Raw genomic sequence first — 26,345 nt, 5'->3', positions numbered from 1 at the left:
AACAGAGAAATTTATTTGTAGGAGTGCATCTATGAAAGAAAAGAAAAGTCAGTAAGATACTTTAGTTGTAACAAAACGGCAGCCAGTTAAAGATACGAAGGGTTTTTTTGGCTTTGTTTTTTACTGCAGAGATTTTTCATTATGAGCATTAAATGAGATTTCATCCCTGGGAGTTCATGGTTGATTATACCACACTGCCAAGGTATTAGGCTTTCAACATCAAATATTCATTCTCTGCAAATTTTGTGTGGAAGAGAAAGCTGGAAATTACAGCACATTTTAAGCCTTAATAATGACTTGCTAATTACAGGTTTTAATAATCGAACACCTCCGTGGTTAGATTTTACTGTTGCTGTTAGTAATAGTAATGTCTGCCATGGTTTCCAGTGTAGGCACAAAATGTAGTAATGTTATGATATATTCAACTGCGGCTGACACTGTGACTTATAGTATTGTTAAAAAAAAACCCGTTAGTAATTAAAGAACAAAAATAGCAACAAAAAATGTAAACATTTTAAATTTAAAAGACTACCAAACATAAAAAGGGAAAATAAAATGTGACTCTCTGTTCCTTCATGTCCTGCGCTGACCCTCTGTTCTGTCCTGAGACACTCTTAGATTTCGCCTCTCTATTGAGTTACCCTCTCGTCAGCACTTTCCAGCATTGTAGAAGAATGGGAAAGGGAGGAGTGAGTTGGTGAGGACAACATGCTGGAAGGATTTGTAGTTGGTGGGGGTGGAGAACGGTCAGGAAGGGAGGATAGAGAAAGACACTGAGATACACAAAGAAGAATTTGCAGCTTGTTCATGAGATCTCTACAGTCTTGGTTTATTATTAGACTTATCAAAGGTTTCTGACAGTGTCAACCAAAACATCCTTGATAGAAATATGGCTTCACAGTGTTTACAACTTATTAAAGAAAAGTCTGTAGCTAATAACAAAGATGATTAAAATAGCATTAACCTACTTTTTGGACTACAGTGATCCCTTGTTTATCGCGGGAGTTACATTCTAAAAATAACCAATGATAGGTGAAATCCACGAAGTAGCCAACTTTATTTTTTACAGTTAGTATAGATGTTTTAAGGCTGTAAAACCCCTCACTACACACTTTCCACACTTTTCTCAGACAGGCATGAACATTTTCACACTTTTCTTTCTTGTTTAAACAAGTTCAAACCTTCATAGAAAAATAGGTACAGTATTATAGAATGAAACCAAAGGCAACCGCGGGTGATGGGCACTAATGTGGACGAAAAATAATAATAAAAGAATAAGCTAATAAAAGAATAAGCTTCAAATTAAACACTAAAGCCTTAACTGTGAGTGTTCAGCGAGAATTTTTTTTTTTTTTCATATTTGCTATGGATCAACTGAAGAGTGCTTCGAGGGGTATTAAAGAGTACACAGAGCAAGTGCTTTGAGGGGGTGTAAAATGTTTCGTCAAAATTGTTGTGTTTTGTTGGGGTGGAAACCTACAAACATCCAGTACAGCATTTCGGAATCACACTGCTAGCGATTGAAGATTCATGTAAATTTGAAAAGCTGAACGAATTCTGTACTGTACAGGAGACACGGCACGAGATCGATTGACAATGGTCTACAGCCAGTCAGGACGCAGAACACAATGCGCTGTAAAAGACAACAAAACCCCAAACAAACAAACAAACAAAAAAAATATGTTTGCAAAAATATGCTTTTTTTATTATTATTTTTTTTTAAATTTTTGCTGATGATACAGCTTTTTATTTCACATCCATACCTAATTTGAATTTGGCTGACTTTCCTCAGTAGGTAGTCTCTTTATGGACCCACTTTCCCAATCAGTTCAATTCATTTTTATTTACAGTTGTGGTCAGAAATTTACATACAGTATGGGCATGAATGTTGACTCTGTAATGACTTAAAAAAAACATGAACTAGGTGCACAAGTTTGAATTTATTTAGGGTTTTCTGTAATACACAGGGTCAAAAGATTCTACAATGTCTTTGAACTGGGAAAGACAAAGGCTTAGTAACTTCTCATTAGTGATGATGATTGAATACAGCTGGTACTTTCTCTTTGTCAGCATAAAAATGATTTGTTTGAGAGCACTCATTGGATTGACCAGTACACAGAACAATGGGAAAGTCCAAGGATCTAAGATCCAAGAAGGAGAACTGTAGATTTTCACATGTTGGCAAAGTCTCTTGGAACCATTTCTTTACAACTTCAGATTCCTGGATCATCAGTTCATCAGTTCAAACAATTGTACTCTAAGTACAAGTTGATTCAGATTCAGGAACAACCCTTTAACCACTAAGGCTCAGGCCTGTCATGCACTAGAAACTGCTGCCACACCAGCATTACTGTTGACATTAAAGTAAGTTTCACATCAGCATAGACTGAAAGGTTGCCCACCAAGAAAAAAGCCCCGGCTCCAAAATGGACAGTTTCACGCTCAACTGAAATTTGAGGCTGACCACACGGACAAGTCAGATGCCTTCTAGAGAAAGGTTGAAAGAGAGACTGAACTATTCTGTCATGATGACAAAAGATATGTTTGGAGGAGTAAAGCTGAAGCTTTCAAAACTAATAACATTGTACTAGCTGTCAAGCATGCTGGTAGTAGCGTCATGCTCTAGGACTGTTTTGCCGCCAGTACTGGTACATTGCATAAAGTGGATGGAGTAATGAAGAAGCAGAAGTATCTCCAAATGTTTCAACTTCACCTCAAATCGGCAGTTAGACGGTTGAAACGTGGACACAATTGGGTGTTTCAACAGGCCAATGATCCCAAACATGCACCATATTTTTCATTTGTGATGTCCATGTCTCGCTCTGAACTGGAGATTGCTATACATGCATTTATTTCCTCATGCTTGGACTATTGTAACTCACTGGTTATGTGTCTAAGCAAAAGGTTCTCTGGATCGTCTGCAGGTTGTGCAAAACGCTGCAGCTAGGCTTTTGACAAAATCCTCTAAGTATTCACATGTGACATCATTGCTATCTCGGCTACACTGGCTTCCTGTTGAATTCAGAGTCCATTTTAAGATCCTGGTCTTGACTGATAGAGCTTTGCATGGACTGGCACGAGCCTACATCTCTGATATGCTACAGCCCTATGTCCCTAGCAGGTCCCTGAGGTCATCTGATCAGGGCTTACTTATTATATAACAGACTAAGATGAGAACTGGTGATAGAGCTTTTGCCACTGTGGCCCCGAGACTGTGGAACCCTTTCCCCCAAACCGTAAGACTGTGGACTCAGTAGTTGTTTCAAAAACAACTAAAAACTCACCTTTTTAAACGGCTTCTGGTTAATTTTTGCCTGTTTTATATTGTCTGTTTTACCTTTTTGTGGCTTTTTATCTTATGTACAGCACTTTGTGACTCTGTCTAGAAACGTGCTATATAAATAAAATGCTATTTATTTTATTTATTTATGTCTAATTATGTGTTATATGTACGCTAACTGATGACTTCTTTATTGTGTTTGGGATTTTAGATTATCCCCAAATGAAATGAAAGTGCAATAAATGAAGATCAAGAGTTTGAAGGCACAAATTGGGGTTATAATGGAGTGTGATTACTGCCAGAGAGAGTTACATAAATACAGTGTAGGCTGAAGAGACACTCGTGATTATAAACTGTTTAATTGGCCAAGACAGCTTAACACAGAAGTGAAAATAGGCAATGGAAAAAAAAACCAGGGTGACTGCTATACAAGAAAGTAGATTCAGAAATAGATAAATGATGTACACACACATCAAACTGAAAATAGAGAGAATGTGAGAAACACAGTGACAGACAGACAGAGGGAGTAAGAGGAATTAAATTTGTTTTTAATCACCAACTTGCTATTCAGCAACAGGTGGCATATGAAATCATGGCAGGGGTAGCTACAAGCCACAGCTGTCCATGTGAATAAGTGTGTATGAGTGGTATTGATATCAGTGGGGCATCCCTTGCCTACTTAACCAAAGATTAGCAGATATTGGCCCTAAAAATAAACACAGGGGAACCCGGTGTGCTTACTGATCAGGGGTGGAGCTGGAGAATATCGGACGTTTCACTTGTACAGTCGGGACTCAAAGGCCTCGTTCGCTCAAGAAGAAATAGCATCTTACTCGCTTGCAGAGTGTGGAAGCATGTCTTTTAACACAACTGCTAGAAGAACAGATGCGTTTGGGGGTGATATCTGTTCATTTACTCCCTGGATTCACAAATGAAACCCCAACAAAATTAAAGCTGCTGTGCAGAGTAACTCCGCATTTGGGATCAGATAATTTCATCCATGTAAGAATTACAAGAAGTAACAGATAACGAATACCTGACTCTGCAGTTCCTCTCAGCAGAACAGAGCACCATTGAATCTGTTTCTTCTCTCTCATCACTCTCATTAAGCAGCACCAGTAGTTTTCGTGAACTGCTACACTGCTTTCACAAGAATATTGCAGGCAAAATAAGTGACTAACCAATGAACTTACTGAACAATCGAGTTGGTTAGTACTGCACTGTAATACATTTTCTTGAGAGGAGCAAAACGCTAATGTTTAGTTAATGTTAGTGTTCCTCCATGTCGGCATGGGGCATCATATCACTGTTTTGTGTTTAATTGGAGATTAAGTATTGGAATTTCAGGAGCAGGACCACGCCTCCAAACACGCTCCTTCTGGTTCTCATCTTTATAGGTTCCCCCAGTTCTCCACCCTTCCTCCCCTTTTCTGTTCTTTAACGTCTTCACTTCTATTTAGTTCATGGGGATCTGCCAGGCCGTCGCCAGGCGCCTTCAAGGCCTTCCCCAAACCGCAGCTCATTTCATGTCCAAGCATTCACCTTTACCTACTAAAACGCTGTCAAACCTAAAATGAGGATGTGGGCCCAGCTAGTGAATGGCAACTCTTGGGTTATAGATAACGGTATCACAGCTTATCTGCTTCACCCGCTGAGTGTCCATCAGGTCGATAACATTGATTATATGAAACTGCTTTTAATGTGATGTAAACTGCTTCAAGCTCAAGCAGATTTCTTAGACTCCGTCTCAAATATATAAAACTTGACATGGAAACTGACTCATTTTTGACTTGTGAGGTTTGCAGATCTTCGTGTCCACTTGTTTGCGCTTAACTGCAGCGATGCTCGAAACCTTGTCAGTTCAGCTCAGGCTAAAATGCACAGTAGAGTGGGAGAAGGAAGGCCCGCAGTTTTCCAAATGTGCACCACAGGCACCGGTTTTTGTGGTATATTTAGTTCTAATATTAGGGCCGGCGTGTGTGGGAGTGTGTGGGAGATGGTGAGTTTTTAAAGGAATGCACCAAGTTCTTGGGAGGTTAGCCTGTTACTCAGCCAACCTGTTAAATAATGAGAAACCAAATTTTCCATTATCTGAAAGATTCCAGTTAGTCATGCTCGTTGCTTATTACGTGCTATGTTTAGGGACGGTGGGTGACTAGCTTTGTGTCTATAATTACAACACTGGAACTCTAAAAAAGAGCTAAACCTAATCCTCACATCTCCTTTTTTAACACTTACTGTTGCTGAAAACTGTGTCTTACTAATCTGACATTAGCTGAGTACAGTAATTACAAATATGCTCACTGTCATTTTACGTTATTCAAAACAAGTGTTAACAAGTGGCCATTAAATTAGATCTGAAGTGAAAAACATTCATCATCCTGTTATCATGCGTGCACCACTGAGAAAACTTTGATCCTGGCATTCATGCAGACATTGCGTTCACACCACCCACCTAACATCACCGCAGAGCCTGTGTCTGTGTCGTTTCTCGGTCATCCAGGTCATGTTAATCTAAGGAACTAGGTGGTTAGGGACAACCCCCTCTAGGGTTTAAATACCTGGGACTCTCCACCTTTAGGTTTTAAATCTGAAGAAGCCTCTTGGATGAGAGGTAAAACATCTTCATGAAACTTAGAGAAGTCCAGTCGCCTTCTTTTCCAGCTTCTGCAGACCATTTGCACTCCCTGTGGCACCGGCACTCACCAACAGCAGCAGCCTCCCCGAGCAGACAATGACCCCTACAATGTCGCAGAACCTGCTCAGAGCTGCCTCAAAAACACAAAACAAACATGAGCCTATGATGTCGTCTTGACTGAAGTCCCCACATACAACATGAGCAACATACATAAGCATACACAAGCCTGCTCCACTGAGGCTGTACTGGTCTACATACTGGTGCCACCAGAGGTCTTGTGTTCATGCACCGACAGGTCTGCTCTGACAACGTGGTGGAGATCTGCAGATTATTAGGAAGGTGGTTTCAGTGTTGCTGCTGGTGGTGTCGATATCCAATATTTAGAACGTACACCTAGCATCAGAATGGGGATGAAAGGTGATTTGAGTGATTTGAAACTTGGTGTGGTTGTTGTCTGAGTATTTGAGAAATTGCTGGTGCACTGGTATTTTCCCAACACAACCATCTGAGGTTTATAGCGTGCCACCATCGTGCTGTGTGGCATTCCAGAGGTAGATTTTCGATTTCGGCTCAGAGTTTTCATCACACAAAACAAAGACTCAACATTTAGGTTACTGCCCAGCTTCACCTCTTCCTCTTTCTGCTTTCCTAATGATGTTACCACGGCAACCAGCTGTCGACATGTCAAACACAATCTGGGTGCTGAGACTTTCTGTCAGTCCCCCTTCTTCTGTTTCTCTGTGTGTATACATGTGCACTGGTACCTGTCAACTTAATGTCTTATTAGATTTCATCAACAATTTTTTACAGCGTGCTTGTGTTTCAAAGATATATTCCAAGGCCAGCGTGCAATAAACTATATACAAACACTGTTACAGTACCCTCTTTTACAAGCGCACACACACATAGGGACACTCCTCCACTGACATGTATAAGCATTCCTAACAGCAAATTCACCCGGACACACATACACTCAAATGCGCAGAACAGACTCCAGCAGCTGGCCTGACCTTGAAGATAAATACACCCTTAGAAAAATGCTTCTGCAATTCATGGCTGGCGGTGGTGTGTTATACGAGCAGCGTTTCAAAGGGTCCATCTCAGGCTGCGTGAAAATAGATATGGAGTCAATATGTGATGCACTCTCACACACACACACACACATGCACACACACATCCATCTGTGCACCACTGTGTTTCCATCTTTTTCTCTCATGCGCACAAGGTCACTGTATTACACTCGATTTCTTGATCATCATTTTTTTCCATTTTCTCTCACTCTCCCGAGCGTTCTTTCTTGTAGTTGAGTATTTTGCTGTTTGCACACTAATAATCTGAGTGTAACTGAATCACATGACTGCTGTCAACCATTAATGCAAACACTTTAGTCTCTGTGAATACACTACCTCAGCGCAAACACCCTCAGCACACACTGTTTGATTTACTAAAGCATGCAACTGCTCCAATCTCTTTTGTCAATCTCAGCATGTAGATTTGCCACTAATCTGCTGATTTAGGTGTAGTTACAATTCTTGTGATTCACTGTGCTGGCTTAAAGCAGATGTTGTTTCTTTGTGTGCAGCTGTCCAGCTATAAACAAGTGATGAGCTTGGATATAACTGTAAAAAAAGTAACGAGTATGTGAAAGTCATCAGTTAGTCAATAACTTTCGTGACATCTTGAGCACTTAGAAAACCGTTTTAGACTGGACGGTAAATCAGTTCGTTTTTTGATTCTATCCAACTCCCACACATTAACAACTGCACTGACATCTAGTGTTTGAAGCTTTAATAACCCCATATTTAATGTTTGAACTGTTCAAAACATTTTATTGCACAATTATGTCCCCTCATTGGAATGTCAGCGTCACTAGCTGCTGCCTTTATTGACTTATGAATGTCAGTAACGAGAGACACCCGACAGGTGAGCGCTGAATGAAGGCAGGCTAGTGTCAAAGTGTGTGTGCATGAGATAAGATGTGAGAGAAAAACTGAATAAATAGGTGGTGGAGAAAGCTTGTGTCCTGAACACGCCTTAAACAACAATGACTGTTCTGATCTCACCATTATGCTTCTCAGTCAAAAGCCAATAAGAGCCTTTGTAAGAGGCTGTGTACACATGCACAGTGTACACATGCAGTTGTTATTACTGTAGCTCTTTCTGGTAGGCATTTGTTCTCAGTTAAAACACTTTACTGTACATGTAAAAATCTCTGTTTGACATCCTAATTTATTATCTGATGGCAAAATGCGGTCAGCACAAATGACCAGTCATGCACGTCACTTAAAGATTTTTTAATTTTTCTTTTTTTCTGTCTAATTTATGTCAGTTAAATTTAAACCGTGTCTCTCAAAAATCAAAGTTCCCTGTATCAGGGTTTTACACAGTATGAAAGGCCGGATACATTTTTGTAATAACAGTGTTATTTGAAAGGTGCTGCTCTGAGAAAAGTTGGAGGAATTTGGCATTTTTCAGCTCATTGTTTTGGTTTTTCTCCTTTTGTTTTGGCGCCATAATGCAATGGTTACAACAGTAATTGATGAAACACAGAGACGTGCTACTTCAGCTTTCTCCTACAGTCCAACATCCCTGGTTAACCTGTTAGAGTATAAATGAGGTGTGCATGTGAGCATGAATGGTTGCCCGTCTCCCTGTGTTAGCTCGTTGATAGTCTGATGACCTGCTCGGGGTTTATTCCACCTTTCATCCTCTGACAGCAGCCGGCTCTCCTTTCCGGCACCCTGAACGGAAGCGGAAGAAGAAAATGAATAAATGGTTGGATGGATGGAGATTTCTCAGGTTTTTATTTCACGTTTTCGTTCATTGCATAGTTTTATTTTCACTTGCTTTTTAAACTTTGGATTCACTGGCTAGGTTTAAGAAAAGATTGTGCCTTCTTTCAACACTTTATCTAAAAAAAAGTGATGCTTAAGGCTACTCAGTGTATTTAAATGTAGAACTAAGAAGTCCTTTACTTGCATTTGTATAATAATAATGATGACAAGTTGGAAGTGAGATCATCGCACATCTAAAGATATCTTCTGCGTATCTGTGAGACGCCATTATGATGTACTTCTTTTAGTAGCTAAAGAGCCAGATATTTCTCTCCGAGGTAAATGGGAATGGCTATTCAGCTTTATTGAGTCGGTTCCATTTGAAAATAGCTAATTACCACATTATGACAGCTTTATGGAGTTATAATATGCCAGTGCTGGGTTTACAGATTGTTCTACAGAATCATCAAGCATGAAAATGCCATCTAATACACACTGACACCAGTGGCAGTTGTAATTTCCTCCTTGTGCCTCTGTACTGCAGGTATATTATTCTGAGCTAAATGACAAAAGTGAGAGGGCTCCTGCTTGGAGACCTTCTGTGTACCCTGTAATCTGCCTTCTGTGTACCTCGGGTATTAAATGTTAACCCACGTTTGGCCTTTGCCTCAAAACTTCCTGTTTTTTTATTTTAAATAACAGAGAAAATAATACGTGTGGTTACAGTTAAACATGCTGGCAGTTCAATGATTATTGATCACTTGTACTTAACTGTGACGCTGGGCTTAAACTGAGATACAGCAGATGCAAAGGTCTGGTGGAGCAGACTTGACAGGGCAGGTAAACTTATGGCATGTTCACTGAGTATCAGAGTACATTCACAAGTTTTCAGATGTCTTATTCAGCTTAGGTTATATAGAGATGTGTGCTGTTTATTTATATTTCAACACTGATTTAAAGAGTGTTGAACTACAGGAATATTTGTAAACAAATCCTTTATCCATTATATTATCAATAAATTGAAGGTCAAAAATATGTTTACTCGATGTTTCATGGTTAAACACAACTGAAAATTGTATTCAGTGGTCAGCATTTGCAGTTAACTATAGACATACAGGATGGCAGCGGAAATCGGACCTATTTAGTTTGCACAGATGCGGTGCAGTGTGTCCAACAAGGCTATCACTACTGAAGAGGCCTCTTACTTGGTCACAGGAATCCTGCTAATCAGTTCAAGTTATTTATTGTTATTTTAACTTCCTGGTGGTGGATGTGGCTGGTTGTACATAAACTCTGAGGAAGTGTTTCAAAAATAAACCATGAAAGGGACAAAATCCTGAGAAATGCTTGGGGAGTCCCAGTGCTTCATGTAAACCACACAGTTCTATTTTAAAATCTGCCACCGAAACTGGTTTACAGAAGGGGAGCGGCACCTTAAAACTCAAACACACACACAAAATGAAACTTATTTATAGCTGAAAATATATATACATATCATATGTATAATGTATATATATGAGTGAGAGTCTTTTGAGGGGTGCTCAAGGACGCAAAATTCGTTCAGCTAGTAGCAATCATATTGCATTTTAGTATGATTTTCTGAGCATTGTAACATCACAACATCAAGAAAGCTTCAACTGTCTCCAGGATGTTACAGTACACACACGCACACACACACACACGCACACCTACACACACACACACACACACACACACACACACACACACACACACATTACATAGCATCAAAAACATAATTTGGGAGTGCCGATGCATTGCCAGCTGCCAGCCAAGGATCTGATGTCCTTTGTTATTTTAGTCGTTGTCCTTAACCTCGCTTATCCTTGGCGGTTTAAAAAGAAAAACCATTTTCTTGAGGTTTGAGCCATGAGGCAAAAAACATTTGCAAACAGTATATTGCACTATATACTGTTTATACCCCCCCCCCCCCCCCCCCCCATCGGATCCTAGAATCGCCCCTGGCGCTCATTCAGAGACTATAGAAATTTGAAACCTGCTGATTAATAATTCTGCTTACAACTTATATTGAAAAAGAAAGAAAGTAAAAAAGAAACCGAGATCAGCTGTCGCAACGTGCGCGATGCCCTGCCAGAGCAAAGAAGCGTGAAGTGTGTCACACATGCTGGGTTCATGGAGTACTTGCTTGTAAAGTGTGTAAACACAGGCACAGTGCGATCAAACAGATGGAGCACATTTACGATGGCTTTGAAGTACCGAAAAATCCAGTACGAAAGGCTGTACACCACAGATATCTAAACGCTCACTAAATCACATCTAAGTCCGCATACGGTTATTTTCTGCTTGAGTGTTTGAGTTTTTATCCTTATGCGTTTTTGTTTCCAGTGAAATTTACGCTTTTACCACATGCCCGCCCGCACTACCTGTTGCTGGTGGATTGTCAGCTGATGACGCCTGTGCGTGTGTGTGTCTGTGTGTGTGCAGTGAGACTTCCCCACACATCTGTGTGGCCAAACGCGCGCACCCGTCTGCTGATCTGTTTTTTTAAGGAACTTTCGCTTCCTGTTGCTTTTCTCCGCACTATTGCGCTTGTCAGTTTGAAAGTCAGTCAGCCTGTGGTGTGTGTGAAAAGTGCTTTGTTCACTAGCAGCTTTAAAGTTTCTTCTGCGTTCATCATCATGTCTCTGCCGCAGCAGTTACGCGACCAAAGGTGAGTCTGTCTACAGGTGACAGGTTAGAGTCTGTGAGCCGATGTTTTGCGCACAGACTGGCTGCGAAGTTCATTTCTGATTGCTGGTGAATAATTTTAACAAATCTAATTTGATCTAAAAAGACCAAACGAAATCAAGATCAGCGTGTTTTATGGTTGTTTTACTCATACAGCACAGCTGTCATCATGTCAAAAACAAAACCTTTTTAATTGTAGATTATGTTTTTAATTGTTTGCTTGTGTGTGTGTGTGTGTGTGTGTGTGTGTGTGTGTGTGTGTGTGTGTGTGTGTGTGTGTGTGGTTACTGTAAATCTATGCTAAGCTGTCATGAGTGTTCATCTCGGGCCTGATGAAGCATTTCTGTTGTGATGGAAATAGTCTCTTCTAGCATCACAGCCTCCGTCCATAGTGCACTCAGTTGTTTCTCAAGAATGAAAATAATGGGATTCAATTTTTCTTTGTGTCATTTTTGTCTTAAATGATCTGGTCTTGTTGCTTTAGTGACTTTGATCAGCTCCCTCTCAACATCCCAATCAGCGCCACCATTGCTGATATTGAGGAGAATAAAGGCTTCATCGACTACTTTGTAAGCATTAAAAAAACTAAAGGGCTGAGATGTTTTTCACTGAGACTGGCTCAGAGTACCAGGCTCAGCTGTTTCTTTTTCTCTTTCATTCATGCCTCTGTTTCTCTCTCAGAGGTTTGTGATTGAGGTGAAGACTAAAGGAGAGAGTAAGTACCTGATCTACAGGAGGTACCGGGAATTTTTCAACCTCCACCAGATCCTCGAGGCCAGGTACTCTCCAGAAAACCTGGCCAAACTGGGCCCAAACACCTGCATCTTGCCTCCTCTTCCAGGTGTGTGTGTGGGTGTGCACTGTTGATTGTCAGTGGCATGCACGGTGCAAGATTTCATGTCGCTCAAATATGCGCTTGTTAGTGTCCGGCTGCTGGCAGATTGGTTGTTATGCCCTCTGAAGCTTATCTAAATCTTTTCAGGCATGCCTCGTACTCGGACTATGTCAACAGTCACAGCTTCTGATTTTCAGTCTTGCTAAATTGCTTTTCTGAATTGCATGGTATGTGCTGTGATTTCAACCATGGCAGAAATGGCCCACATAAGAGCTGGTGGGTTCACCTAACTCAAAGCAAACAGACTAAATTTGAATATGTTCCCTAAAAATCAAACAATAGTTTGGTCTAGTGTGAAATATTGTAATGAGTTTGGGAAAATGGTATCTACTCTAATGGTTAGTTTCAGTTTAGCTGTGTCAAAGTTACACAAAGGGAACTCCTACTGGATCCTTCCTGTATTGTCGCTCCATAACCTTACATGCTTGCATGCTTATTCTCCTCCATGCATAGGAGAGCAGGTTCACAGAGACACCTGACTGAATTTCCTCTCTGTCTCCGGAAGAACTGAAACCCCTCTGAATACTCTTTACTAAATGCATACGGCTGCTGTGTTTGTTGCTGTGCTTACATTTTGTTGTTTTGATTTTGTCTTTTTCATGTATTCAGGGGGAGATTGAGACATAATTGGATGCCTTTAGTGAATTAATATTGATATTATAAAGAATAAAAACTGTTGCTTCCCTTAAAGATTTGATTACGTTTGGTGGGAGCTCACTTCTATTCAAATCCGATTCTATTTAAGCCACAAGAGCTTAGTTATAGCACACTTTAGGCACCCATTGCTGCATAATAATGTGAAGCATGAGTGCTCCAAATGCTGCATTTACAATCCTCTTTCTCCACCGAGACATCCGCAGAAAGAAGATTGAGATCTACTTTTGTTCAGCTAAAGTAAAATGGGTTTAGAATGAAGTTTATATTCTACCAAACCCAGTGAACCTTATTGTGCTTTTTCTTTTATTCGCGCTCGCATCTTTAGACACACTTGAAGCATTTACTGTCATGTTATGTGGCTAAATGTCAAAAATCCAGCATTACAAGCCAGTAGGTACCATAGTGCCCCTACAAGGTCAGTTTAAACCAAACCATACATCAGAGGACAGTAATACCTTTAATCCACAACGATTGACATTCAGATTAGTCAGGAAAGAGCATGTGGAAAGAAGGGCAGATGAATGCCATGGGCAAAATACAGAGACTAACTTGAAGAGAGAAGGGAAAGAAGAGCAAAATTGAAGGGAAAGATTTTGAGAGGCAGTAGGAAGAGGGTGATTTATTCATTCATCCATTCCCAGGGGCTTCAGGTATGTAGCAGCCGACGGAGCAGAGAAACCCAAGCACCCTTTTTGTAGTAATCAGTGACTTGTATGCTGAAGCACCAGCTGGGGGATACAATTGCTCCATCGTGACCACTTTTGTCCCTGGATTATCTGTGTAAATCGTGCCGGGAACAAATCTAAACTCAGCAGAGCAGGACGTCGACTCACTTTAGCATGCTAGTTAGCCGCAGGTTGATACCGAGGTTTTTCTTACTGATGGAATATACTGACTTGACTGATTTTATCATGATTTTGTGACTTTAAAACAGCCATTTTAAACAAGCATTGCATCCCTACCATTACTGAAATTAAAAGTAGAGCCAACCATTCTGCTAGCTTGTGCTTAAACTATACATGCTAGTTTGTACTCAAGGTTAATGGGCTCTTTGCTATGATGGCTAAGATGGTGCATTTCTTATGTTATCACTGAAGTTCTTGAAAACTGCTATCATGGCTTCACTTAATTGGAGTATTATCACTGTTACTTCACTTCTTAAATGCTGTCAAAATGAAAACTACTATATTAAAGAGACCTTATAAAGACTACAACTGTAAAAGTATTTTGAAACATCCATACCTTATACCTAGAGTTTTATATTGAGTCGCTTCTTGCTGGGTACTTAAGTGTCTGTGAATAGAACTTTACTTTTGAAGGGAGGCTGAATCATATAAGTAGAAATAAGAAAGAAGTTCAACCAACAGAGTGCATGTAGACAGTTAACAATCTGGAAGAAAAGTCACTTTCCACTGCAAATGAGCTGCTGTCGAAGAAGATTAAGCTCTGGATGAAATGCCTGTACTGGCCACAATGAAACAAAAACTTTAAATTAGGAAAAGTTGGTAAGTGTGATAATGAGTCAACTTGCTTTTTAGAGCTCAGTGACAGGCAGAGAAGACGGAGGTATGTGAATCCCGTTTCTAACCCACCTAGTTTTTAATATATAGTAGTTAATGAAGGTTTTAATTTGATCAATTTTGACAACATTGATGAAAAGACAGGGTTATACTAGCAGGGCACGCATATCTCTACTAAAACCCAACAGTCTGATAGTCATTTATTAAGAGATAATGTAAAAGATTGGTTAATTAAGTTCCCACTCTAGCGTTCACCTGCCCATATTCATATAATTCCGTAAATACATCATCTAGTGGTCCGAACACAAGAATTATTGAGCAGTAAGCTAACAGGCTTCAGAGTTCCCACTGTGGTGTAATTTTTTTCTTGACATGAGAGCACACCCATCGCCTCCAACTCATGTAGCTGCTGCTGCTGGCAGGCGCTGGAGCCGGCTGTAGCTGTGGCTGGAATCCAGGGCCTCAAGCCTTTATCACAAGCACTGTTTGATCGTTCTAACACCAAGTAAGCCTGCCATTTTTGGATGATATGTGTTAGCTGCCAAGTTTACATTTGACTCTTTGGTCCAAAATGCAGCAACACAGATGGTTCTTTAGCATAGTGTCAGTTACACTGCTGCCAGCTCCAAGTTAACATTTAGTCAACAAAAACATTTAGTTAGACCTAGGTAACCTCGTTACAGTAGTCCCAAAAGGTTGATCTGTTTATCTGGATGTAGCATTTTCAGTGGGAGGAGTGTTTCATCACTCATCCAAGTGACTTCCTCCGTATCAGCTGACTGCAGGTTTCCCCAACCAATGACTGGAACTAGCCCACTGAATGAACATTGGGCTATGAGGTCAGTTCCTTGATCTCACAGCCCAATGTTCATTGAGAGAAATGTTTCGTCATGTTCCGTCACGTTCCGTCACGTTCCGTCACGTTCTGTCATGTTTCGTCACGTTTCGTCACGTTTCGTCACGTTTCGTCACGTTTCGTCACTCATCCTTCGTGACTGAAGAAGTCACTTGGATGAGCGACGAAACGTTTCTCCCACTTTTGGGATTTACTTACCTAGATGATTGAGCATGCATCAAGGCCGGTTACAGGAGATCTGGTGATTCTTTGGTAACGTTAAAACACCCATTTTGAACAAGCAGTCTTCCAAAATTGCCAATATTAATGGATTAGTCCAGAAAGGTTATAAATGTTGCGCTTTAGGGAGAATTTGATCAGATAAAAGCATACCGACCAATCAAAAGACTAGCTGACATGGGGACTGCAGCCCTGCAGATGTAATTTCAAATTGTCTCCGAGATCTTTAAGAGCTGGGAGCCCATCTTGTTCAATCTGGTGTGACTGTATCATAAAGAAATATCCAGAATCCAGCCCTTTATCAGGATCTACACCAAAATTAGAATTAATAGGTTCTTCTTTCCAATCCCACCTAACAAATTTCATTGAAAAACTGGCTCAGTAGTTTTTCTGTAGTCCTGCTAAGAGACAGACAAACATGCCAAAGCAATCACACTCTGCACTGCTATTCACCTTGATGATGGATGTAAGATAAAATAATCATAAGCACAGAGACTTGAGATAAAATATTGTAATGTGAAAGCCAAAGTATATTCAGGCTTCAGTCACTGTTTGTGCTGCTGTGTGGCTGTGTCTGTCCTCATCTGCTCTGTGGCTTTGGCTTTATTCAGCTCATTGTTTCCCCATAAGTCTGTCTGTCTGGGAGGCGGCGTCAGTGTCTGTATTGATTATCAGTGGCTGGAAACCAACATGTGCACCAATAAAAGCCTGAGGGCTTTGAATGGGCAGCTCGGAGCATTGATTTAAGAAGGATGAGGACAGACAGAGGTGATTGTTTTGTGTGTAGATTACAAATAGATTACAGATTTATTTCGGTGGATTCACAGGCTTTAGCTTGGTTATTAACTTGTCATTGTCATTATTAAACATTATATTTACTTGGCAAAATGGCTCTGTCTCATCATTAGAACTACTAGTCACATTATAGTTGCAGTTTTCCTTTGATTCAATTTAAAATACAAAACTAAAGTAAAAATGCATTTAAACTAGCCTATAAAAGTGAGCCATTGAGGACCTGTACAAAAACTAAAAAGTCTGCATGTAGGAAAACACAAGTTGAGATGGGTACTGGACAGCTGGTTAATGGCACTAAAAAAACCAACCTAAAATTAATACCGTACATTGTGGTGGGATGTTGTTGGTATTGAAGTGGGACACTACAGTAAATTAAAGTCAGGGAAAAAAGTTGATCAAATACAGTTTGGTGGCCATTTGCCTCAGGTTGAGACATAGTGGGGGTGTCCAAATTCATGGGCTGCATCCTCCTTAGGCCGCATTTGTAGGCTGATTACGTCACAGCGACGTGACGAAGGCTGTCCAAATTCGTAAACTCCTCTGAATGCAGCCGACAAATGCATCCTCCTTTTCCCCAAATTTGAAGGATGGGTCAGGTGTATCCTTCGTGGCCCACCATATCCCAGAATTCATAGCGCAGCCCAGCCAATTCCGGTTTTCAGCAATGGCGGCCGCTACTAAGTTTTAATATTACTCTTATTACTCTTTCTGGGTCCCAAAATACACTTTTAACATAAAAACATGTGTAAACTTCAAATATTTGCTCAGTTTATCAAGATATCACATATTTGCAAAAGTGCTCCGACGTTTTCGGAGACGTCTGTTACCCACCAGCTTGATAGCTAGCCGGGAAACTCCCGGCAAATCATTGTCAGATCACTGCGGTCGTTTGCTACTCAGGTTAAACGTGATATATAAGTCACTTAGACAACCTAAAAATGTTATTGTTTGGCTTTTTTTCAGTGTTTTATTTGTTTGTGAATAAATCAGTCTGGCAGAGATTAAAGTTATTAGATTAGATTAGATAAAATAAAACTTCCCCCGGGTGGGTTCCTCCTTGGTTTTCATTCAGCTGAATAAACATCGAACAGAAAACTGATTAAACTGAAGTGTGAGATGGTTGAGAATTTACGTCAGTGTCCTGTTATATTTTAGATAGCAAGGAGCAGACGGCCGAGTTTATTAAACTCCACCAAGACAGCGGTGATGCAAATCTGCAGGCTAGACCGTCCAATTTCACAGCTGTTTACTTCCAGCCTACCCGACCTTCTGAGGACCCGGCCCGCGTAGACCGCGAAGGACGGGTCCTCAGGAGGATGCAGCCTATGAATTTGGACACCCCTACTGTCACTTCAGCTCTTCTTTGATTCTGTGTTTAGCTATGTACAAAGCGCTAATGTTGCCATGCTAGCATGCTAACATACTCATAGTTGCAATGCTAAAATGCTCATGTTCAGCGGGTGCAGTGTTTTCCATCATTATCATTTTAGCTATTTTTGTGTTATTTTGCTAGCTTTGCTGATTACTACAAAACTGAAAGCATATTTCATGTTGATGGGGATGCCATTAATGTTTCTAAAATGTCCCCATAAACTACTGAAGTATCACTGAAACTGCATCATATCCTTTATAGGCCAGATTCACCACTCAAATGCCCCAGACAATTATTTAACAGGACAAAAAAGAGGGCTGAAGGAGCCATAACTACACTTTCAGTATTTACTGGAACATAAAAAAACTGCCTATGTAGAGCCTACGATCAAATCTCAATAAACCACTTAAAAGTTTACTGAGCTTGACCCCTCATGATGTGAGGAAAAATTTTTTTTTTCCTCCAACACAAGCCATCTTTAAAAGGGGTATAAGCTGTGTCTACTGCAGTATTTTAGCTGGTTTGTAAAATTATTATTATTTAAATTATTATTTAAAAATATTTGTAAAGTGTAACTTTACTGGCTTTTAAATATTAGGGGGAAAAAGCCTTCATTAGCTACACATTAGGAACCAGTGGAAACTTTTACTGATCTTGTGTATTTTAGAGGTGCTGTCTTATAACTAGAGCCAAATCCTAGGCAATCCATTAAAACCAGGCTCTTACTCTCTGATTTCTTAATTCTCCTGTGTGTCCTGCTTAAAGGGTTTCTTTCTTGTTCTTTCTTTCTTAACCTTTTTGGGCATCGTTCAGAATGCTTTCCTGTTCCCTCAGCTAACGTCAAGGTCATTATAAATCATTATAAATCACTATGATCAACCTACCAAATTACAGCTGCTTAAGTCATATGTTTGATTTCTTATTAAAAAGCAAGAAGGCTTTTACTAAAAAACACTCTATAGTAAAAATTTTACGATTTTACAATTTGTTGTAACATGTACGGCCATATCTCGCAATGCCAGCTGCTATATCGGGAAAGTTCTACTTTTCTACAAACTCTGATTTAACATCTGCCACTGAGGAGTCTGTTGGATAATATTAGATCTGATGGGTTTAATTGCAGTGCCAGATCTCATCAGGATGGGAAGGGAATAAGAAAGACAGGGGAGAGAGTGAAGAGAGACAGGCGAGGATGGGTGATGATTTTGAGGGCAGAAAAAAAAGACAGCAGAAAAGGATCGAGGTTTGTCTTTTCAAATAAAGCTATTCTCATTAATGAGATGTAAATAATGTTTCAGTATCGTGTGTGCGTTTCTTTGTTTCTTTCTTGTGAGCTTGATGCTATGTTATGCTTTTCTATCTTAAATGTTGATTTCTGAGTCATACGTGAAGCTATAAATTCAAGGTCAAAGGAGCATTTAAGTAAGTGGATGGGTGACTGATTCATCAGTGAGTGAGTAAATGAATGAACTTGTGTCTGCGAGTGATTGAGTGAGTTATCGTGCTCCACAGTGAATGAGACAAGGGAAATTGAGTGAAGAGAGAGGGCTGAGGGTCATTAAGACTGTGCTAAATTTGATTTAACAGCAGGGTTAGATGGCCTTGGATGAATTGGTGGGGCCCGATTTAGACTGTTAGGAGTCTGTGCTGTGCCTCATAATTTTTTTGACTGGACGTAATGTGATATTAGGAAGAGTAATATGCTATTTCCACAATCTTTTGAAGTAAGGAGCATTTGCCTTGTTTAGGACAGGATAAATGTGTTAGCTGTCTAACACACTGACATATGAGTTGGGCTACACCCTTAATTGTTAAATTAAGGTGTTTTAGTCCCACAGATAAAAGAAGTATAAAATCAAGCGCCTAGCGATGCAGTCTGCCTGCATGAACATTTGCCCAGCTGTACGTAGTGTTATTGCTAAATGAATGAGTTTGGGAATCACGGCAACTCGGCAATGAAGCGGCAGGTCACCTAAAGTTACAGAGTGAGTTTTACTAGCAATTAGCTAACACGCTACTTTGAAACTGTGTTTAGCATCAAAAAAGTGCTGCCGGCTTTTACAGAGTGACAAGATTATATATATATGTAATAGGTGGGAACTCAGAGTGCAACTGATTCTGTTACATATGTATTTCTGGGAGTTCCTTTCTTAAAGTGCGGAATGTAATTAGGAGAATATTTAAATCATATACGCAAAAGGATTTACTAACATCCACAATGCGCAGTTTGCTGCTAATTGCAATGGTATTTAAAGCCAATAAAAGCATGCCTGATAATGAAATGAACTGACTGTTCCTGTGTTTAAGAAACAGCGCATCCTTTGTAGAACTAACCACATTGTTGAGCGCTATTTGGTACTACTTTGCTCTGTTTTGTAAATCTGGCCTATGGTGTGTAAAAGTCACCGACGCTCTGCTGACACAATAACTACAGTTTTCCAAACCTCCTCTGGCTGCATGAATTGCCATGAAACTTAAAGACATTTTCTCTCAAATACATTAGCTTAACTTAACTTGAAGTTGTGTTTGTGATTGCAAAAACTTGCTAACACGCTAAACCAAGTTGTGTAACATAAAAAAACCCTCAACTTAAAACTTATACTTGCGACACATGTGCATCTAAACACTTTCAGTCTGTGTGAGTTCGAGCAAGTAAGGATTAAACTCAAACAACTGGAGCTAATGTTACCACATAATCTTCATATATGTACCTTATCACCTTGTCAGTGCACAAACATTGTCACACAATCAGTATTTATAAACCGTATATGTTTATAAAAATGACTTATTTTGAATCCCAATCCTTTTTTGTGTTTTGTGAGTTTGCACTCACTGCTAAGGACATAAGCAGAAAGGCACAACAATATATGCTAGTAAATATGAATTACCTAGATTATACTTACCTGGGTTTTATATAGTACCTGCACGCATTTCCCTGGTTTTTGGTGTTAAAAACTGAACACAGTCATCAAGCTAAAATGAATAATTGACATTTACAGGCTCTTGGTGTTTAAGTGTACTAGAGCATCAACAGTATCGGAGCATGTTTACATGCTTGCTTTGTTTACAAAAAACAGCTGTATTGTAAACATACGTATGCATGTCCTCTATGTGAATGCATTTTTATGGCCCCTGTTCTAGAGTGTAATCTCACGTGTGCAGTCACTTTTTAAATATGTTTTCTTTAGGAAAAATCTACCTCGGAAACAAAAAGGAGATTGCAGAGAGCAGAATCCCTGAACTCAACACGTACATGAAGGTAATCACATTTCATTTTTATGCACGGTGCCGTCTCTTTTTAAAAATTTCCAACAGAGGAAAGAATTGTTGGCATGTTTGCCATCTTCTGCAGCGTGCAGTGCGGTAGCCTACAACGCAGTGGGCTGAACGATGCTGTAGGTGGATAAGCACTGACTCGGATATTTCAGCAGTAGTTTGCAGATCGAGCTCAACATGTAGGCGTTGCTGCTCTCTTCTCTTTGCTCTGCCCTGTGCCCACATCACGTCTGACTGACTGTAGTTGTGGGACTTTTGACATGTTTCAGTGTTGCACCATCGCTAAAAACACGATCAGGTTCTCTTTCTCCTACTCACTCACTTCTCTTTTCTGCTCTACTCTCTTTTTTCCCGCAACCTACGTCGCTCCCTCTTTGCCACACTCTCTCGCCTTCACTCGCCTTACACTTCTCGCTTCATCTCCACTCCTTCTCTCCCACCACCCTGCATCTCCTGCTCCTCTTCCATCAAACTCCCACTCTCTTTACACCCCTTTTGTCTCTGTTGACGTCTCAATTCATCCACCCTGATTTCCCTCTTTTTACACCAGTCCTCATCTCCATCTTTCTTGCATGTCCTTATCGTTCATCCATTTTTTTTTACTTCACTCTTCCCTCATTCCATGTCTCTCTCTCTCTTATATCAAGAGGTTGCTGGGTTTGCCAACATGGGTGTTGCTAGACGAAGATCTCAGGATGTTTTTCTACCAGACGGAACAGGACTCTGAGCATCAGCCGCGAGCCCTGAGGCGTCTCCGCCCGAATACCCGCAAAGTGTAAGTCCCACAGTTCCCCATGGTAACAAGCCAAAACACAGATTGACTCCTTTAACACCAAGTCAGACGTCACTATAAAGAAATTAGTTTTATATCGAAGGGGACACCAGTTACAAACTGTACGTTTTTACTAGTATTTTGCTAGGTAAATGGGAAAGAAGTTCAGCGACTTAAACAAGTCAGTACTTTGTTCGACCAACTTTATTCTTCAACACAGCCTGAGCTCTCCTAGGCAACCTTTCTTGTCATTTCTTTAAGCAATCTTCAGGAATAGTTCTCTGGGCTTCTTAAAGAACATTCAAAGCTCTCCTTTGGATTTTGGCTGCCTTTTTCTTTTTCTTTCTTTTGTGTTTCTGTGTGCTTTTTTTTTTCGTGTTTCTGATCCCACACTGCTTCAGTAATGTTGAGGTCCTGGCTCTGGGGAGGCCAGCCTATGACTGATGGTGTTCCAGTGTGAGTTTTCCAGGTATGCTTTTACTGCACAGGCATTGTGTTTGGGATAACGCTGAGAAATGAAGCTGCTGCCAATCAAATGCTTTCCCGATGGTATTGCATGGTGGATCAAGCAATACCATCTATTAGTTTTGATAGGATCCCCAACACTACTCCGTGAAATGCAGCCCCAAACAATGAGAGAGCCTTCATCCTGTTTTAGAGATGGCTGTTTGACACTCACTGTTATACCCCTGTCTGGACCTTTTACATTCATATTGACAGCAATTTGAACAACAATTTTCAAATCTGGATTCATGACTCCATAAGACTTGTTGACCATCGATTTTCAATCCACTTCTTGTGTAATTTGGACTGCTTTGGTCTTTCCTTCCCATTTCCCTTTCTTAGAAATGAATTCTTGACGGCCTCTCGTCCACTGAGACCATTTCTGATGAGGCTTTGGGGAACAGCAACTGCTCAACTGGGTGATCAAGATGGGTCATTGCTTGATTTGACTTTCAGATAAATGGTCCAGTACATGGTCTTGATTGACCAAAAAAAGAAGAACGTTAAGGCCTTGCAGTCTCACTCAAGCGTTCTCCTGTCAAAATATAAAGAAATGTGGGGCAGCCTGAGACTTTTGAACATTTCTCTAAGTACAAAGTATTTAACTGTGCAAAAGGTGTAGCCAGAGTGAATCCGGTTTAAAGTTGACGCATCTGCAAATAATGACAAAGGAGGGTAATTGCTGGCTTTGAAGGGCTTGCTTTCAAGGCATAAATACCTCTGAAAAAATGCAAGGTTAAAATGTGGCTTGAATCTGTGAAATTTCAGAAGCATTTTGACTCTTCAAAAAAAGAAAAATGCCTCATTTAGCTTTGAAAAAAATCTTTTTAGATGAATATAATTAAGATCAATCTAGTGCAATTTGTTCTCTTAAGGAACATGTTTCCTCATCTCAAATAACTGTGCTTTGAAATAAAAATAATTACAGCAGACTGGATGCAGGTCTTGTATGAATTATATGAGCAGGCAAGATGAAGCTCCAGCAACATCATTTACCTCTCTGAAGATGGAGAGAGAAGAGAATACATTTCCCCCAAAAGCGTAAACCCAGGAGTGCAGATTTCCATAAATATTTAAACTGTTTTTTCTTGCTTGAAGCTATTAGCACTTCAGTGTCAATTCCCCCCAGATGAGATGCACAGGTTCAGGCAAACCTAGGTTCATTTTATGATACAACTAATCTCATAAACTTGTTCTACTTTATGAGTAACTCCTGCAATCTTTGAATGTCTCATGGTCCTTAGACTTGACTTATGTAACTCCTCGTGGAGGATGAAAGGGAAAACATTTTCATGAATGTTCATCACAAAACTTTTTGAATTCGATAGCTGCTGTTAACTTTGAGTACTCAGTCAATACTGAAGGTCATTTAGACTGCAAATTTAATAGCACAGAAATGAAAGCAGAGAGAGATGAAATTTTGTATTTCAATTTAAGTCTTGCAGTTTGGCTTTTGGTGATGTACACAAGGAGATAACAATGCCGGCAGTGAATCAGTGCTAAAAACATGTGATGCTGCTCTTCACCTGAAACTTTGCTTAAGCGCTCCACTTTTAATTTAAAGGTATAAACATTTTGTGCATCTATGAATTTAGGGTCAGTTGACCACATATACCCACAACATGTGTTTGTCTTACATAAGCTTTTACTTAATCCATAACAATACATTAATAGGCGTTTCGCCCACACACAAATTCAAAATGAATTCACTGAGGGTTGAATAACAGCTGAGATCTCACTGAGCATACGGAGAAAAACTGAAATGCTGCTGCATTCAACACCCAGTTGTCTTGGTTATCATAAATCACATGGAAACTCTTCAAGCTTCCACACGAGGCTTAGTCTTGGGTTGGTCATATGGGGAAGGTCTGCATCATCTTAATGCATAATGGACCTTTTTTTTCAGGTCATGACTAAGAGTGCATTCAAAATCCTTTGTATTTATGGCTTTACTATACTCTTATCAGGAAATATGAAGCAAAAAGCCTTCCAGAGGATGAATTAACTTAATACTTTATGTAATGGCTATCCATTTAGATGTGGAATTAAAAGGCTTGGCTCCCAGCTGCAAGGAGTCTGCTTTTAAAATGAATTTCTTCTCATAACTGCAAATTATATTGTCATAAATAACATGGCTAAGGCCAGGATGATGGCGAGCGCTTCTGCAAAAAACTGCAGGTATGAAGTAAATCAGTTGAGCAATAAGCTTAGAGAGTTCACTTGTGATGGCCACCATGCAGCTTTGCATGAATATAATTGGATACCTAGGAGTCAGCTGGTAGCCAAACAGCTGATGAATGATTCACTCGTGTGCTTCTAACTTCAGTCATTTTTTGCAAGAACAACTTCAGCTCCCTGCCTGAACTATTTCCCCCAACGCAACGTAAGTCTTTTATCGCACACAATGTGCGTTTGCTTTTATAGTGTAGATATATTTATAGTATATGATTCTTAAAACTACTGTACACATGTGAGAAATGACAGCATCAGTGGCTGAGAGACAGGCTGATATGACTGATCATGTAGACGTAGTAAAAACTTGATCTGCTCAATAAATCTGTATCGATTTACTGAAGATTTGTAAAATACAGTATTGTTTTTATTATTCAAAGACTCAAGGAGTCCTTAAAAAGTAGGGGTCAGTTTGTTATGGATGAGTTTGAGTGTAAGAAACAGCAGTGTATTGATATTGTTAATCAGAGGACAGGTGCTGTCGCTCAAAATAACCCGTAAATATTTGATGTCAAATCAAAGAAGGGTGTCCTGACCTGATGACGTCTCAGCTGAGGCAAGGGCACCTTGACTTGGCATTAACCTCCTGAGACCTGAACTCTTTCATGGCATGCATTTTCAGTTTTTCTTTGCTATTTAGACTGATTGGGACCTGATGAATGTAAAAACATGATTTTTGTTTCGGAGAAAAAAGAGCTCCACATAAGAGGACAGATGCTTTAAATTTTGATAGAACAGTGGCAGGATAATGTCCTCGTAAGTGGATATCAGGCCCCTGTAGAGCAAAATTCAGTATTTTGGTCTAGACAACCCAAAATGTGATGTCCACATATGTGGACGCCAGACCTAGGAGGTTAAGAATATCTCTATCTATAAAGGCTTTTTATCCTTTTCATGTTCTACTTCCTCATTTATAATGGCCATTTAGACTTTTGATTGGTCCCTTTCCCTGTGGCTGGATTACATCAACAGAAGATGTGGTAAAAGCAGAGTCTCTCAACAGGAACCTTATGCAAAAGCAGACTTTCATTGCCTCTTCTGCTCTTAGATCGCCTGTCTCGGTTTGTATGGCCTTTTGGTTGATTTGTCTGTTGGAACATTTGAAGAAACTGTTACTTCCTTCCTGAAGAATTGCCACATATTTGATTTTCACATTTTCTTTCACTGCCAGTACCTATGTTGTTTCAGTATTCTGCAGTAAATACAGTACCTTTCTGAAAGGATTACAAGAAGATTGACATTTTCTTGTAATTTTGTAAAGGGTTTTTAACCAGTTGGGTTTCAAAGTTGTTGTTTTTTTTTTTTGTGGACTTCTTTCTTTTTACTTCCAGTCAAGTCCTTGTACATGACCATTTTTAAAAATAATGTTTGATTTTTCTTTTGGTTCATAGGCTACTGTTTTGTCCACTTGACAAAACAGTAGCCTATGAATCATTCAAGTGTAAAAAAGAAGCCTAACTCAAAGGATGAATCAGTGTTGTGTCTACAAATAACAGAAAACTTCAGCGCTTTGCTATTAGGAGCCCAAAATTTGTTCCCATTTCTTTAGTTTAATCTATAAGAAATGTCATGGGTAATACAGTTTGGCCGACATAGAAATTGTACTTTTGCACTCTCAAAGAGTTATGAGCTTTCGTGTGCAGTGTGTTCTTAACAATATTGAGGAAGTAGAAAGAAGAAGTGGCAGGCCTCAAAAACTGCACTGAAAATCACAGGCCTTATGGAGCGATGGATCCAATGTCATGTTATTGATTTAAATCATCATTAAATGTACATAAGAGGTCAGGAGAGAAGCACAGTAGTTATTTACAGCCATCTGTGAAACACGGTGGAGGCTCAGTCATGGTTT

The 26,345-nt window shown here is 39.9% G+C and overlaps 2 protein-coding genes across 2 annotated transcripts in view; one reads left to right on the top strand and one right to left on the bottom strand.

Annotated features, from left to right (window-relative positions):
- Positions 1-26,345, bottom strand: part of pvalb7 (parvalbumin 7) — a 46,426-nt gene that overhangs the window by 8,752 nt on the left and 11,329 nt on the right. The gene's annotated exons all lie outside the window — the stretch shown is intronic.
- ncf4 (neutrophil cytosolic factor 4) overlaps positions 11,273-26,345 on the top strand; it is a 39,188-nt gene continuing 24,115 nt past the window's right edge. The window contains exons 1-5 of the mRNA XM_087841554.1: positions 11,273-11,381; positions 11,883-11,967; positions 12,080-12,239; positions 20,901-20,971; positions 21,636-21,763. Coding sequence (XP_087697680.1) covers positions 11,350-11,381; positions 11,883-11,967; positions 12,080-12,239; positions 20,901-20,971; positions 21,636-21,763 — 476 coding nt within the window. The 5' untranslated portion in view covers positions 11,273-11,349. The remainder of the gene's footprint in view (positions 11,382-11,882; positions 11,968-12,079; positions 12,240-20,900; positions 20,972-21,635; positions 21,764-26,345) is intronic.

The sequence above is a fragment of the Neolamprologus brichardi genome, chromosome 6 (assembly GCF_056152115.1).
Source record: "Neolamprologus brichardi isolate AB-2024 chromosome 6, ASM5615211v1, whole genome shotgun sequence".
Classification (NCBI taxonomy): domain Eukaryota; kingdom Metazoa; phylum Chordata; class Actinopteri; order Cichliformes; family Cichlidae; genus Neolamprologus; species Neolamprologus brichardi.
This window is presented reverse-complemented; position numbering and strand designations above follow the sequence as displayed.